This window comes from Helianthus annuus, chromosome 13 (assembly GCF_002127325.2).
Source record: "Helianthus annuus cultivar XRQ/B chromosome 13, HanXRQr2.0-SUNRISE, whole genome shotgun sequence".
Taxonomy (NCBI): Eukaryota; Viridiplantae; Streptophyta; class Magnoliopsida; order Asterales; family Asteraceae; genus Helianthus; species Helianthus annuus.
In genome coordinates, this window is record NC_035445.2 from 166,184,739 (window position 1) to 166,202,640 (window position 17,902).

Here is a 17,902-nt window from a genome sequence, read left to right on the forward strand (position 1 = left end):
CCCTTCAAGTCTGGAGTAATTCCGTGATTTGTAGGCAATGGGGTACCAATGGGCGTTGCATCAGACATCTGGAACCGACTCAAGATGTCACCAACATATTTAGTCTGATGGATGAATATTCCAGACTCCGTTTGTTGTACTTGTAGGCCCAAGAAAATGTTCATTTCCCCCATAGCACTCATCTCGAATTTATCCTGCATAATGCGCTCGAAATTCCTACACAAGACATCATTAGTAGAACCAAAAATAATATCACCAACGTATACCTGTACCAGTAGAAGATCTCCATCTTGTTCTTTGATGAAAAGAGTACAGTCGATAAGACCTCTTCGAAAACCGTTCTCCAGCAGATAATTAGATAAGGTTGCGTACCAAGCTCGCGGTGCTTGATGAAGACCATAGAGAGCTTTGTTGAGCAACCAAACCCGATCGGGATGGATAGGATCTTCAAAAACTGGAGGCTGTTCGACATACACCTCTTCTTCAACCACACCATGTAAGAATGCACTTTTCACGTCCATCTGATAAACCTTGAATCCTTTGAAGGACGCATAGGCGAGAAAGATTCGAATTGCTTCGAGACGTGCCACTGGTGCATATACTTCGTTGTAGTCGATCCCTTCAATCTGACGAAAACCTTGAACGACTAGACGTGCTTTGTTTCGGATAACAACTCCGCGGTCATCCTTTTTGCATTTAATAACCCAACGGGTACCAATCTTCTTGTATCCAGCAGGTTTCTCTACTAGTTTCCAGACACCCAGCTGGAACTGTTGCAATTCTTCCTGCATTGCTTCCACCCAAGAGTTATCTTTCATGGCTTCTTTCCAAGTTCTTGGCTCTTCTTGTGAAACATAACACGCGAAAGACCAATCGTTTTGTTGCCCGGATTCTCGAATAGCTGCATACAAGCCTGCATTGTTGTTGTTTCACAACATGTTTCTTGTTTGAATGCCACTTTGCACATTTCCTATGATGTTTTGTTGAGGATGGGTATTATGAATCCTTGTTTCAGGATTATCTCGAACTGGAATATTTATACCCAGGTTGTTGAGATTGAGATCAACAATCAAATCAATGCCCGGAATTGACGAAGAGGATGATGCAGTAGCTTCAGCTGTTCTAGGGGCATCCACTGGAGGAGTACCCTCTGAAGTACCATGAACTGCTGTTGTTGGAGCGTCTTGATCTGCATCTAGAAATTCATCATCCTCTGAAGATTCGTTCAATTCGGTTGCATCATGAAAATCCTCATTGTCGAGAGTATTATTGTTCACCGAAGATGGTTCTTGATTGACAAGAATTGGACGAACCACAGGTGAAACTGTTGCATTGTCACTCTCGAAAAACATCCTTGCCGCAGCATTTTCTTCAACGGCTTCAACATTGATCGAATTGAAAAAGTCATCGTACTCAAACATCCAAGGCTGACCAGGACATTTGACTGGCAAAGTGTGCCTTTGTACCCTGACTTCAGACCATTCTTCAATCCTTTTTGTCTGTAGGTTCCAGACACGTAAGTTAGGGGTGGCATACCCGAGAAAGTATCCCTCAATTGCTTTTGCCCCAAACTTTCCATTAGGATCGATCATTGTGCACGGAGCTCCAAACGGTTCAAGATAAGACAAATCTAGTTTCCGTTTGTTAAGAAGCTCAAAACAGGTCTTGTTGTGCCTTTTGACTGTAAGGACTCGGTTCAATGTGTAACATGCAGAGGCCACAGCTTCAGTCCAGAATGGAATGGGCAACTGCGACTCTACCAACATTGTCCTAGCAGTCTCGATCAATGTGCGGTTCTTACGTTCAGCGACGCCATTTTGTTGAGGAGTATAAGCTGCACTAAACTCATGAAGAATACCCTTTGAAGTGCAAAACTCCGCCATGGCATGATTTTTAAATTCAGTACCATTGTCGCTACGTATCCGCCTTACCTTCAACTTATACAAATTCTCAATCTGAATAATCAAGTTTTTGATAATTCCAAAGGTTTCACTCTTGTGTGCCATGAACGCCACCCAAGAAAATCTTGAATAATCATCAGTAATCACGAGGCAGTATTGATCATTCTGAATACTTTTGTGCTTGACTGGACCGAACAAATCCATGTGCAAACGCTCAAGAGGAACTGCCACCGTGTTGATCTTCTTTGTAGGGTGCTTCTTCTTTGTTTGTTTACCCTTTTGGCACGAAACACAGACGTCTTGAAGATGGAAATTTTTGAGAGGACACCATTCACTAATTCATTTGAAACCAAATGATTCATTTTGCGTAAGTGAATGTGACCCATTCGTCTGTGCCAAGAGATAGAGTCTTTTTCTGTGGCTTTAGAAACGAAACATGTTGCTTGTGCAGACGTAGTAATAGCCTGACTCATATCAAGGACGTACAAATCATTTATCCTTGGAGCAGACAAGAGAATCCATTCTTTTGGGATTTTGAAGCCGGGTTTCAGCACATAGCATCCATTAGAATCAAAGTGTACTGAGAATTGCTTGTCACAAATTTGAGAAACACTAAGAAGATTGTGATCAAGTTGTTGCACGAAGTTGATCTTGTCAAAGCTGACAATCCCGTTGGATATCATTCCTTCACCCGTAATATAACCACCCTTATCTCCAGCAAAAGCAACATAACCTCCTCTAACAGATTTGACGTCGTAGAGAAGCCTCATGTCGCCCGTCATGTGCCTGGATGCCCCACTATTAACAATCCAATAACTACTGATAGTTCCTCCTGGAACACCCTGCACATGAACTCAAATGATTAGTTGGAGATGGGGACCCAAGCCATTGTGGTCTTGGGTCTTCCATTTTCATCAATAACAATAACTTCTTGTCTTTGATGATTTGTGAATTGTGATGGTCCCCCTGATTCAGTAACCGTTTTTGGTTTCCAGGTCTGTTTTGTTTTACCAGTTTTATTCTTTAAAATTTTAACTTCGTGATTGTCTGAAGTTTTTGAGTTGTCTGGTTTTACAGAAACAACTGTTTTGATAACCACATCGGTTTTAATCGCCTTTTCAATTTTCTTGACCTGTTGGCATTTCTGTTTCTTTTCCCTTTCTTTTACAAGGCGGGGATCTTGTTTTACAGAAACAGATCGCTTACGGTCAGTTTGGTCACGGGGAACATCAACCTTTTCTTTTTGTTTATGAAGATATGGACAATTTCGAATTATATGTCCAATTGTTCCACACTCAAAACATGATCTTCGTTCAACAAACCCCGAAGTATCATGTGTTTGTCTAGCCGATGATGATGAACTTTGTGAACCCGAGGTACTGGGTTTTGAACTGTTTGATTCATTTCTTTTCTGTACAGTTGCTTTCTTAACAAAATCCAAATTCGATTGATTTTTAAACGTTTCAATTTTATCCGTTCCCGTCGATTTCACAAAGTTAACATTTTTCTTCTTCTTTTGATTCGGCTTCTTTTGTGCTTGAGCCGGTGACTTTCCTTTTTACTTGGTGTGATTTTGCTGTTTTGGCACTGTTGATAGTTTCTTATTGCCAAATTGTTTTCGAATTTCAGCCTTTGGAATAGAAGGACACTGTGTAACTGTAACATGTGGTCCTGTCTTTCCCAAAAACTTACTGGTCGAATTTTCAAAGACTTTACTGATTAAGGATTGATTAACATTCTTAATAGGAAAATCTTTGTCTGAATAAATTTTATCATCACCAACAAGAGTGTACAGCAAGTTTACACTCTCCGACTCCTTTTCAGACGAGGACTCGATTGCAACAGTCTTAGCGGGTTTTACAGGAGGATCACAAAGAATGTAATTCTCAAGAGGTATGTCCTCATCTTTGACAACCGCATCAGACTTTGCTGTGATAGCATCATCAGATTCATCATCAGAAGAATCAGTATCCTCAATGATGACAGGAGGATCCTGATTCAGTTCAGCAGAAGACACACATGTATCTGCTGAAGTATCTGAATCTAGTGATACTTCTTTCTTGTATCCAAGTCCTGCAGCAAACTCCTTAACATCTAACGGAACAGATGGTTCAAAATGAGTTCTATACTCCTCATCAGGCATGGCATCATAATTGTGTCTCACTGGTGGTGGACATTTCTTGTAGCCTATGCATGTGACATCCCTTTTCGCTTTCCGAACGTCAATGATGTGATCCAGCACATAGCTAGAGCTCAAATAACTGTCTAGCTTAAGTTGGATCGCATCACTTTCGGTTTTCACACAAGCCATCTCTTTTTGCATAATCTCAAGACGAGATATATACAAATTAATATCAGTTTGTTTTCTTGAAACCATTTTTGTCAGTTCGGTTTTATCTTTCTTTAATGTTTCAATTACCAACTTAAATTCTTTTTCATGGTTTTCGTAAAACATGTTGGCTTCAGTGCACTTCGAAAGATCCACAGTTAATTTCTGATTGTGGATGAATGTCACATCATATTTCTCTTGCAAAGCCTCGTGTTTGCTTTGCAATTCACACCACTTGGCACTCAAGGAACCATGTTTGTCTTGCAAGTCAAACAAACTAGCTTGTAAAGCATCATGTTTGCCTTGCAACTCAGACATGTTTGCCTCTAAATCAGCACATTTAACATGCAAGCTATCACAGTTATCACAATTAATAGCAGTGGGTTCATCGACACATACCTGACTTGATGAACTATCGACATTAGCCATAAAGGCTGAATGGAGAGAAGATGAAGAATAAGCAGCTTGATCCACCAAAATAGATCTTCTATCAGTTCTTGCTGCAGCTTCCTCCAAAAGCTCATCAATATCAGCATCAATCGAAGAACTTGATGTCTCACCCACATTTTCATCGCCTGAACTTGAGGATTCTACATCTGAACTCCTGCTATAATCGGAGGAGTCTTCATCCTCAGAAGATTCACCACCATTGGCGGATGATTCTCCACCACTGGTGTGAACTAGATCCTTCACAACCTCAGCAAAACATGCTGTTCCATCCGGGGCATCACCACTCAGCTGAATTGACCAGTCACAACCTTCATCAACATGAACCACAAGTGCCTGGTTGGTATTTGATGGTCCCGCTTGGCTTTGGTTGCTAACAGGCACCAATGTACGCTCATTGTTCCTTGCTTGGTTCTGATTTGCCCTGTTCCCTTGACCTCTGAAGGGATTCTGGTTCCCGTGCTGTGCTGGCCTTGTGCACTCCCTTTTAAAGTGACCCCGTTCACCACAATCGAAACACTTCACAGCCTGTTTATCGAACCCATACTTGGTGTCTTTCTTGCTCTCCAAGCTGGTTCTGCCAGTTCTCTCCATGAAATCCTTTGCCCTTCTAACAGCACTAGCAAAGGCCCACTTGATGTCCATCAACTCCATTTCCTCCTTATCAATCTGCTGATAGTCTTCTTGTGTCAGATTAATGTTGCCAATCTGACCTTCCACTAGCCCGCAGTACGCACTCACCAAAGTGTTAAGCAGCTCCATGTGTTCCTTTGCTACTTCCACACTGACCTTTGAGAAGCTTGAAGTGTTGAGCCGAACTGTTTCTGGCTTTGATTGTTGACCAGCAGATGATGTACCTCCATAGCATGCTTGAGCAGGAGGAGGCGGTTGAATTGGATTTCCATACATGTCTGTGGTGGGAGGTGGCTTAACAGGGACTTGTACTGTATTGCCATACATATCCGTGCTTGTGACAAAAGCCGTCTGCAGTGGGGCATGTGAACCAGGGTTGCTTGGCACAATGGATCTTGCAGAAGAAGTATTTGAAGTTCCGTAATACATTTCCGGATTCTGTGGCACTGGAACTCTTTTTGCTTTCAAGGTCTCTTCTTGATCCTTGTTCTCCAAAAGCTGCACGAAGTCGTTGATGTTTGTAGTGGCCAAAACCCCATTATATTTCAAAATCTCCAAGAAACTGTTCCATTGGGGTGGCAGTGCATCAGCAAACTTCTTCACCACTTCTGCTTGAGTTGTCGCTACACCAAAATTATTCAACTCAGTAAGCAAATGATAAAACCGGCTTGTCATGTCTCCCAAAGACTCCTTATCTAAGCACGTGAAACCGTCAAATTCCTTCTTGAGAAGATCATGACGCAATTGACGTGTTGCTTCATTCCCTACTCCTCTGGTTTTCAACCCGTCCCACAACTTCTTTGTTGTCTTGAAACTGACAAACTGATGATAAATATCCTTGCTTAACGCATGAGTGAGAATGGCGTACGTTTTCTTTTCCAAATCATACGTTTTCTTTTGATCTTCTGGGAGATCGGGCAAACGTAGCAGTCGTAGAAGCAGCAACCTCTATAGCTTGATCGAAATCTGTGGTGAAACGTATCCATAGCTCTGTATTCTGACCAAGAACATATGTACGAAATCTGTCAGCCCAACCCGGATACTCGTTTAAGTTCATCAACTTTGGAGGTCGATTCAAACTTCCTGTTTCGCTTTCGCTCAATAAGATACTTTGAATACTCGGAGTTTGATTCGATACTAAAGCCCATTGACCTGATGATATTGCATGTGCTTGCGAGGATGTCGACACCGGAGACTCGGCCCATGAAGGAGATAGACTTGTACACGTGTACTTTCCACTATCGGGAGCCGGTGTACCCCACCATGAGGGAGTGGAACCTGTACTTGTATATTTTCCACTGTCTGGAGCCGGAGTTCCCCACCAATTAGGATTCATGTTTTATAAATTGAATTCCTGAAAAATAACACTCAAAAACAACTAAAAGGTTATAAGTGATCAGCCGAAAGATTCAAGCTCGAAAGACAGAAACTTGTCAAAATAAAACAGACCACAATCGAAGGATCAACACTTGTTCGAAGGATCAACAGTGTTCGAAAGATCACTGTTGAATTTCGAACAATGGTTTCGAAAGATTCACAAATTCGAAAGATTCATAATTGAAAGATCCCTATCTTTCGAATATATATCCTTATCTTTCGAATATATATCCTTCGAATAGATTCCCTGGATCGAAGGATAAGTCTCAAGCTTCGAAGGATTGTTCGAAAGATGCTTATCTATCGAACTGTCCTTGATCGAAAGATGATCTTTCGATATCGAAGGATATCCTTCGAACACAACTGACACAACTGACACTGAGATGACAGGTTGGTGAAAAAGGTGATGGGTTGGTAGAGTCAACTTTCGGCAAAAGGGTATGGTCAGACCATGCTTTCTACCAACTCACACTTTTCAAATAAAATATTACCCAAAATGGAAAACCTTATCCAGAAACCGGTCACCGGAATTTGGCCGGAAATCACCAAGTTCCTTAAAAACAAGTTTTAAGTTACCCAACCCGTCCTTGAACACACCCGGAAAGTTTAGAACGCGTTTTTATGACAAAATATCCAAGAAAATCACTAAAAAACGGGAGCTAAACCAAGTGTCCAAACACACCAAGACCTTGTACAAACTCGGTTTTAACAAGGTAAAGAGCCTTAGCTCTGATACCACTTGTAGGTCCCTCTCGGAGGATGAGGTTTAACCTTAACCTTGTTATGTTAACACACTAGCAAGTGCGGAATCCAAGCTAGAGTGCAACCGAGTTGAAACAAGCACAAACACAATACACACAAGGTTCACCGATTAACACCACTTGTATTAATGCGAATGAAAGGTTCCGGTTACAAGCTCAATATTTACAAATCAGTTTTGCAAACTCTCTAAGTGTGTGTGTTCTCTGGACAGAATACTCTCACTATCTCTCGTGTCTTTGTGCTTCTGTCTCTCTCACCTGAAGTGAACACACTGCATGGGATTATATACCCAAACACAGCAAGTCTGTCCGAAGGATCATGTTGGCTGCTCGATAGATGATCTATCGAGCATCCAGCTATCGAAGGATTCACAGGGACCTCGAAGGATGATCTATCGAGGTCCATCAATCATCCATCGAAGGTTCATCTTTCGAGCACATCGAAGGATCTAAATCATCCTTCGATGTCTCATCCTTCGAGACAGACAATTACAACCATATAACAACTAATTGGCCAAGTCAAACCAGGAGGATGGTTGAATTGGTCAACTTACAGAACTAACAAGGACATCGTTTTACACTGTGACCGAATACAGACAAAGTACAGACACAAGTGCACCAACACAAATAATGTTATCTATTTATATTTTATAAATAAAAAGTATATTAGGAAAGGAAAAAAAAACTCTTGGTTTCACATTATTGGAGTTGCTAAAAAATTTCTTTAGTTAAATTAAATGTGTCCTCAACAGATTATATAGGTTGACCCGCAAACATTTATAGTTCATTCCTTTTTTTAACTAAATTAATGCTGCATTAGTAATCTTAATATTCGAATAAGTTAATTTAGGATGGTGCATGCATTTAAATAGACATTTGGCTACTCTCAGCCCTTTCATCTTTTAAGTACGTTTAGATTAAATACACCACTAATCATTCATTTATAAGTAATCGGGTCGAATTTGCCACCTCTAGCTATAACTGAGTTTCAATTGCTGAGTTGTCACATATGGTTTTATAGATGGTTATTGTATTGCATGCTGATTTTTTGATGGTGAACTATGAAGCTTACTTTTCTTGGGGTAATGTTACACTATAAGAAGAATTAACACCTCGATCTGAAAATATTGAAACTATACACCTCTTTTTGGATGCGTTTAGACATGCTTATGTTAGAAGTTGTAAAATTTAGATACTTAAATGTTAGGCAAGCGCTGTTTATTTATGAAACTAATAGGTAAAATGACCAAAACTGACATTTAACATTTTGGGAATAACTAAGGTTTTGTGAAATGAGTTTACTTGATCATATATTTGATTTTAGTTTCATTCTGACTCAATCCAGTCGAAACCTTTTGAACCATTTGCATTGTGCGGGTTCCTTCTAGTGTATTATTTTACAATGCCTTAATAATTTGTTTGTCCTAGGTGACGTTTCTAATATCGCTATTTTTACATGACCACTCACTCTCTGTTCAATTAGGTTAAACCAGGAGCTGTTGGTGTGTATAGGGATCCAGATGGGAAAAACAGTTAAGCCATCAGTCAACATCCGATCAAAAACAGGGTACTCTGTTTTGATCATCGGAGCAGTCGGCTTCGTCAGAACCCACATCAGCGCCGCCTTGAAACGACTGTGTTTTAGGGTTAGATAATTTTAACAATTATTACAATTCTACCCTCAAAAGGGCTCGTCAACAATTGTTTGAAAAAAGTGGGGGAAAGAGGGATCTCAAACGTCGTGGTCTTCATTTAAGAACTTTGTGTTCTTGTTAACTCGCGCGAATGTGATTTTTATGTAGCATTATTATTGTAGGATCGTTGACTAACAAAGCAAGTTTATGTGGTTGGACTTCTATCGTTTTATGGTATTCAAATAAATAGAACACATTAGTTTGAATGTTTATGATGCTTTCTTGTTTAATTTCTTGATTGGAGTTTGACCTGCTGCTTTTTTTATATAAATTTCTTGATATGTGTTTGGTTTTTGTGATCTCTTGATGATAATTTTTTTTTAATTCAGGTTTGACTTTTATGATTACTTTTGTTCTGTTACCTCATTACCTGCATCTAAACTTGTTATTGTAAACTAAGTTGCAATAGTATAGGGTATCAAACAAGCATGACATTATAGTAGTTGTGCATTCTTACTATCTAAATTGCATTCACTAGTTGTAACATAAATCTATTAATAACCTAGGACAATATTTATGTAAACTTACATGTAATGTCTACCTTATATATTGATTCTTTATAAGACATTGCAACATGAATGGATACTTTTCGAGTTACTACCAAGAGAATTACATCTTTGCAAGATACAATGTTTACAATGAAATATTAGTTGAACAATATGTCAAGTACCACTATTTAGTCGTCAATTGATTGAACAAAGCAATAAATGAGAGTAGAAGAAATGAAGAACAACTGTTCTAAGACCATGTGTAGTGGTGGAACAAAATAATGCCCCCACCATGGGGCATTATTCGACACGTGTCATCCTAGTCAGCATGGAGCATTATTGCAAAAGTGGTGTAGTGGGCATAATGCCTTATAATGCCCCCTTCCAATTATTTAAAAAAAAAGTAGTTGCTGCAGGTCAAAGTCCTCCTCATTGGCTAGTCAAAGTCCTCCTCACACTCCATTGGCCACATCCATTTTCCTTCCAACCCCATGCAGCGTTATGATTAAAACGCGGCCACCATTTTTTCAAATTTTTTTAAAAAAATAACGCCCCATGTAATGGGGGGATGGGCGTTTTAAGGCGTTTTTTTTCAATTTAAAAAAAAAAACGCCCCACTACGGGTGGTCTAAGTAAGAGGTATTAATTAAGAAATGTTTTTCTTTTTCAGCTTCTAATTTCTATTTATTTTGAAATTTTACTTGTCAATAAAAAATTACATCAAGATAGAAGATAAACGGGCAACAAGCTGCACCGCCACCCCTTTTTGAATAGCAAAACTATGTCTTTTAAAAACTACATCCATAGATCTCGGCGTCATAACATTACTGTGCATGACCCTTTGAACTCGGGTAATTAAAATCGAATTGTATCAATACATAATCTAAACCTAGTCACAAATCACAATTGAAATTCAAGACGATTTTCTAGCTATGCAAGGTTATGTGACTTGCAAATTTCCTCTGAAGTTTGCACACATAAGTTCAGCACCGAATTCACTCTCAACTACTTGACACAATAAGCTATGGGGTCAAGTGACAATACATTCAATGAGGACTCATGTTTTTGTTATCTTGTTGAGATGTACGGAATTGACAAGTGACAATTACGTATAACATCCTCTCAACAGATTGTCTTCGTCAAATGATAGGCTAATATGTGGCATCTCTTCTTCATTAGCGAGACTTCATCAATCTTCACTAGAGGTAACTTGCTTCAGTGGTTAGTTCTTTGAATCTTCATCAGATGGTAACTTGCCATTAGAGGCAATTTCGATTAAATCTTCATTGGTTATAAGTTCCAATCAGAGGTGCGTAACTTAGCCCATGAACGCCAAGTGCCATCAGACGCAACTTGTAACCGCTCCAAGGGTTCCTTGAAATTAACAACCTAAAAAACAACAAATAAATATTTAGTTAAAAAATCCAGCCGTTTTTTACAAGCAGGCGAAATTAATTGAAACTGCTAAAATTGGGGAAAACCTTGCTTCAAAATTGGAGCTCTAGATGGCGAAATTGGGTGCCGAGATTTGGGAAAACCCGCCTATAGCATTTGTCCATGCGTGTGGCTCGTTGAGACGTTTATGTCCAATACTTATCCCCCATATAACTTCAAACGTACTGAAAGTTAATCCTTTTTTAGCATGAACCATTTTCCAATCCACTTCCGTGTGTCTAACTGCACCAAATACGAGTATGCTAGATCATGGATCAACTCTGTATCACCATCAATGTGAAGATTAAGCATTTGCACTTTTGTTTTCATTCACCCTGAAAATGAAATAACTTAACTATATAGAAGCAAAGATCTTCCTTCATCTGCACATACGCAAATTCTTGAGCCAAACAAATTCTTGTCAAAAATTTTGCTTTGGTCATATAACATAACTTGAAGGTTGACTGTAAAACCAGACCACATAAAATTTTACAAATCAATGGTTCAGTTACATGATCTGAACGAAAAAGGAATGATCAATATGGGTTGTATTTTTACTAACCTGCAAAGCTGTAAACTTAAAGATGCTTTGTGGATGAAAGCAACAATGTGATGAAACCATCTTTCGGGGTTCGAATGCATCAAACTTGACCATCCCTATTGCATATGGGCTCATAAGGTATGGTAATCTCCTTTCTTCACATCATAACTAACAGATACATCATCACCCTGCATTTGTATTATAAGATGTAAAGTTACCATAAGTGTAATAAAAAAAATTAAAACCCTTGAAATTGTTTTCGTAAAAATCGGCTTATCATTGAAATATTATTTCTTCTGTTGAGAGGCTAATTATTAATAATAATTAATTTATAACTTTCAGACAAAAAGAACTTTTGGTAGGCCCAACCTGTTACGATATGAGCCTCTGACTCTCCTGTAAGTTATGAGAAATTGCTAAATATCTGAGATAGCATACCACTGGAACTGCATGATGGTTCCGTTGAAATCTGCATGAAGATTCTGCATCTTTTCTAAGCTTTCTTCACTCACACCGTTTTCAAATTCTACAACATTTGTGACATTGTTTCTCATTTTTGTTGTTTTTTCAATTTCTGTTGCAACCTTATCTTGAATCTCAGTAATGTAACAAGAATGTTAAAAAAACTCAAGAAGCTTGATAGATTTTCTTTTTTCTTTAACTGCAAATTTAAAAATTCAAGGGTCAAACAACATTCTTTGACATTAGTGGCCAAGCCCGTTGCTTTTCAAATTAAATATAACAAGAATGTTAAATAAAAACAACTTTTTTTTCCATTAAAGATGATGTGGAACCTGTTGCATTTTGATCCCAGTTATAAATCCATTTTCAATCAAGAATGGTAACCGATTTGTAAATCAATATAATTTGTTTGACATCAAGAGTCAAATTGTACTTCATATTTTGTGGATGCGACAAGGGTTCATGTGGTTATCTCAAATGGATCAAATAGTATTTTGAAAAAGTATACTTAAAATGTGTTATTTGTATACTTATAAAGTATACACATGCTGTCAAAATCAATTCCAAAAGCATCTTTGAATAGTGAATCCAACCTGCTATCATTAATTATCCTCTGTTATATCATGAATGAATACGAATAATCAAAACCATTGACAGTTTGATTATTATTTGCTGATCCAGTCATTATATGCCCGAGATTTACACCATTTTCCTGAAGATTACACTGCCAAAATCTCTCATTCATAGGTTGGGGATCCTGCAAAACATAGTTGTATTATATAAGATATTTGATTTGATTATTCCACTAAATTGAGACTTCTGATCTAAGATAATGAGAAAGATGCTTGATTTATGTGTTTTAATGGGATCACTAAATGCTAACAAAATTACTCGACATTTTCCAAAATTACTCTACAGAAGTCAAAATTACTCTACTAGAGTAATTTGATAATTACCCTACATTTCCCAAAATTACTCTACAGATGCTCAAAATTACTCTACAAGACACTTTTTGCTTTTTCCCAGTTATTTTGAAGTTGCTCATAATTACCAAAATGACACCGCCACCTTTTGTTTTTTCCCTCAATGCGTACGTTTCGTACGTTAATATTATTTTTATTTGATCCTTTACCTATTTATATAATAGTGAAGAAATATTAAAAAAAATCATATTCAGTTGTGTAAACATCCACTTCCATCCACTTAACCCTTTGACTCTTTGAGTTACAGTAAACAGTGAAAACTGATTTCAACATAATCAGTTTGTTTTCCATATCACCGGTAGGTTTCAATGCAAAGAGATATTAAACATGAAATCATTTCGACGCAAAATAGTAGTTTAAACTCATGAACAGTGATTACTAATTTCAACGTATAAATTATTGTTGTCATTAAAATTTAATTTTAGGTATTGAGCAACAATTCCTAGTCCAGAAAAAAAAATAACACGCACAAAACTGAGAATACCAGTTTATCTTATGGAAATTAGAGGGTATTTACCTCCAGTCTATTTCGATGTAGGGGATATGAGAGATGAGGGGCCAGTAGTGGGAGCCTCTTCCTTCACACCTTTCTTTCAATTTTGGGCATTCTTCTATATTCAAACTCAAAAGTGAAGGTAACACCGTCTCTGGTAGATCATTCACCTTTGGGCATTCCCAAATTACAAGATGTTGAAGAGATGTGAGCTGTTGGAGTCCCCTTGAAAGTGATTCCAGATTATCAAATCTTACTATTGCCAGTTTAGTAAGAGAAGAAGGGAAAAGGTGAGACAATTGACTAAAATTCCTCACATCGGGTTCATCCCCTAACGTCAGGTCAACAAGGGAAGTTGGAAAATTCAGATCCCCCCACTCTGATATGGGCTTCTTCAACCCTTCTAGTGTAAGTGAGCACAAGTTGGGAGGCCAACGCCCACCATGAATGGAAACATCAATACCTGGACACCTTCTGATATGCAGATCTTTTAACAAGGCGAGATTCTTTAGCTCAGGTAATGACTCCAGACGTTTACAATCACTAATTGACAAAAAGGTGAGGTTTGATAGCTCAGGTAATGACACCAGACGTTCACAATCAATAATTGACAAAAAGGTGAGGTTTGATAGCTCAGGTAATGACACCAGACTTTCACATTCAGAAAGTGACAAACTGGTGAGGTTTGATAGCTGAAGCTCTGGAAGTGACATGATGCGTGGACAAGAATTTATACTCAGGCTGGTGAGGTGAGTGGAGTTACTCAATTCACTGATTGATCTTAGATTTTCCCATTTTTCAATATGTAGGGTTTCAAGCATTGGCATGCTTGTGTTGTTGATTTTTCCCTCAAGTTTACCACAATATCTTATACAAAGTGATTTGAGCTTATTCCCTCCTTCTTTTGGGAGGAAGACATCTGTAATAACTGAACAATCAAAAATTTCCAAACTCTCAATGCTATTTGGACAGCATAAATGCTCTATGCTATGACAAGAACTTACATACAACCTTCTAAGAGATAACAGGCCAGTGCTGCTCCCAAAACTGTCATCCTCCTCTTTCTCTTCTAAACTTACCAAACCTGAACAATACACTAATCTCAATTCCTTTAATCTCACAAGAAGCTTACTTGCCTCTGTTTCTGATTCCCACAAGTATTCTATTTCATCACAACTATTGATACTTAATCCTTCAACTTCCTTAAGATACCCTATAACACCTCTCCACACCTCATATGTAAGCCCTGATACATCACTTATTTTCAACTCAGTGACTGAAGAAGCTACCTGAACCAGACTTCTCAACACACCATCACCACATCCCTCTATTTCAATAACCTTGAGTGAAGGCAGTGCTTGAAGTGAGACATTAATCAATTGTGGACAATTGATTATAGAAAGCTCTTTAAGGCATGGAAACACTGCTGCTGAACCCTCATTTTTAGTTGACCACCCCTCCCATCCAGACATATCTTCAAATCTTAGAACTTCAAGTGAACAGAAGGCGTTGACATCATTTCCGGTTAACTCCAAACCTATGATTTTAACCTCATCCATGCCTTGAATCTGCAACCTCTTAAGTGAAGGGAGCAACCCAAATGGGGGTAGAGATGTGCATTTTTTACAACCACGTATTGACACATCAACCAACTCATGAAAAGAGCGATCACCAACCCAGTTTGAAATTTGTGTTCCCCCGTATGACACGACTGAAAGCGTTTTCAACGTATCACTATTAGGTTTCAGCTCATTGAGAACTTCCTCTTCAAGTGTATCCATTCGTGAGCCATCAAACACATCAACCCATTGCAGCTCTAATCCAGTAATCTTTTTTAGAGATAAGTTCGCCTCCCGTGCATGCTTTGCGCTTTGCACTTTGTGCAGTCCCTCGATGGAAACTTCCCCATGGAGATTTGTTAATCCCTTGAGCTCATTTATTGCAAAGCCATCATCTCCTTCAATGATGATCTTGGTGAGAGTCTGTAGGCTTTCCAACTCACCAATCCCGAATGGCAGCTTCTCCAACGGAGTATGTCTTATGTCCAAATGTCGTAACCTTTTAAGATTTAAAAAGCTTTTAGGCAGCTTAGTTAACCCCCGACACTTGGAAACAATCAATGTTTGTAGATTATAAAGGTTGCCAACATTCTCTGGTAACTCTTTTATATTTGTTCCAGATAAGTTAAGATACCGCAAGTGTTTCAAAGTACCAATGAACTCCGGTACCTCACTTATCTCAAAACGACTCAAAGAAAGGACCCTTAACAATGTTAACTTCGGAAGTAAGTCATCCAAAATCTTAGAGGATAAGTAATAACCGCCCCAACCGAGAGATACTGCTAAAAATGTTCTCAAGCTTTTGGCTCCTTTGAATGCCTCAAACTTTTGGTAACCTACATACTCCTCGCGAGTAAATGACATATGGCGATACTTTACCAAAGCTTCTGGCTTTGTCTCCATATGATTGTCAAACCTTAGAAAAAATTCTCCGGCAACAAAAGTGGCCAAGTCATTCATCAGATCATGCATGATAAACAATGATTCATCATTAGGTGCATGTTGGAAAAATGACCTTGATAATAAAATTTCAAAATATTCACGGCCCAAGCGTTCTGGTGACTTGGATGGGTTCAAAAACCCTTCTGCCATCCATAATGATACCAACTCCTCCTTGTCAAACAAAAAGTCTTTGGGGAACAACGAACAGTATGCAAACAACTGCTTCAAATCTGCAGAAAGTTCATGGTAGCTTATCCTAAGTGCCGGAACAATCTTATCACTATTTTCCACATCTTTACCATTTTCAGTGGCATTACCAATTTCTACATCCCATATCTCGCTATTCAACACGTCATCCCAGTCTTCTCTATCTGTTTTTGTCCTTAAAAGCCTTCCAATTGCCTTTAAAGCCAAAGGCAAACGACCACACTTTTTCACAATACCTTCACCTTGCGGTTTAAGTGTCGTGTGTGAGTCGAAGTTATCTACCCCCAATGCATGTACTGCAAATAAACGCAATGCATCTTCATTCGACAAACTCTTGAGACGGTCTACGTTATGAAAACCTATCTGTTTGAGCAAATGCTCCTTACGAGTTGTCATGATTATCCTACTTCCAGGAGCACATGATAGAAATGGGCGCACTAGGTTTTCCCAATCACCATAGTTTTCACTCCACACGTCATCAACTACTAGTAGAAATCGTTTGTCCTTAAATTGCTCAGTGAGAGCCTTTTGAAGCTGATTTAGATCTTTAAATTTGTTGTTTTCTTTAGTCACATCTTGAAGGATAGCATCAGTTATCTTGAAAATATCAAAATCATCTGAAACACAAACCCATGCCTTGGGTTCAAAGTGACGCTGCACCTTTGTATCGTTATACAAAAGTCTAGCTAGAGTGGTTTTTCCAACCCCACCCATACCAACTATAGGTAAGACGCTAAAGTTATCCTGAGACGACCCATCATCCCCCAACAACTTTTTAAGCAATTGCTCTTTCTCAACTTCTCTTCCGACAACATGGCGTTCTGGCAAAGAGGTTTCGCTTCTTCTACTAGTATTTCTTGGCTTTTCATCTATCTTAAGCAAACCTAGATCCGTTTTTTGTTTTTCTAGATTTTCTAACTCTCTGTTAATACTATCTAACTTGGGAGACAGCCTATGAGTTAGTGAGAAATTTGTGCAGCATGATGGGATGAGCTTTCTTACCTTGCTGCAGATGATTGCTCTTGATTCCAGGGTCAGCTTACGATGCATGTCTTCGGTAGCCAAATCGTCGAGTACGTCATCGATATCGTAAGCCAGATGTTGGAGAGCATTCAGCCATGATTTGACAGATTTATGAGTCACCTCCTTCTGGGAAGCATCATTAAGCAGATCTTGGATCCTGGACAGTGTGGTCTTCAACTCCTTCAGCTCGTTGTGAATTCCCTGAGCACGAGCAATTCGCTTGAAGGCTTCATCAGACAGCTTCTGGAAAAGGATTTTGACGAGTTCAGTAGTAATAGTTTCAGCCATTGTTTATTGCAATTACAAAAACTGGAACTATGGATCTAAATGATCAATGAGGAGTGCATTGAAATAACAGTTGTAACACATGTTTATAGTACAAAAATAAACCGTATCCTTAGAGAATAACTTGTGGGATAGTAATAAGTTATTCTATTCGTGTGATTATTATGGCAAACTTTTTTTCTTAAATATTCTTGTGCATGTTCTGGCTGGCAGACTTTATCGTCAAAATAAAGCAAAGAATTTGCTTTTCTGTCAAAGATAATCATGTGGATGTAATTGTAGGAGCATCTAGTAATGGGTTGTTCCGAAATTAAAAAAATAGTTCCTTAGTTTTTACTTTTTA

General features: G+C 38.6%; 1 protein-coding gene and 1 long non-coding RNA gene across 2 annotated transcripts; both read right to left on the bottom strand.

The window, feature by feature from the left end:
• Positions 1–10,356: 10,356 nt before the first annotated feature.
• Positions 10,357–12,266, bottom strand: LOC118485533. The gene is made up of 4 exons (XR_004876546.1): positions 11,975–12,266; positions 11,627–11,793; positions 11,112–11,528; positions 10,357–11,019 (listed from the first exon to the last, which is right to left on the bottom strand). It is a non-coding gene; the product is annotated as an uncharacterized LOC118485533 (long non-coding RNA).
• A 1,297-nt stretch (positions 12,267–13,563) lies between these two features.
• LOC110902307 (putative disease resistance RPP13-like protein 1) lies at positions 13,564–17,562 on the bottom strand. The gene has a single exon (XM_022149004.1). It carries the CDS (start codon positions 17,560–17,562, stop codon positions 13,564–13,566), a length of 3,999 nt encoding a protein of 1,332 aa, XP_022004696.1.
• Positions 17,563–17,902: the final 340 nt, after the last annotated feature.

Coding starts and splice junctions, on each gene's coding strand:
- LOC110902307 (XM_022149004.1), bottom strand. CDS start 17,562: ATGGCTGAAACTATTACTACTGAACTCGTCAAAATCCTTTTCCAGAAG.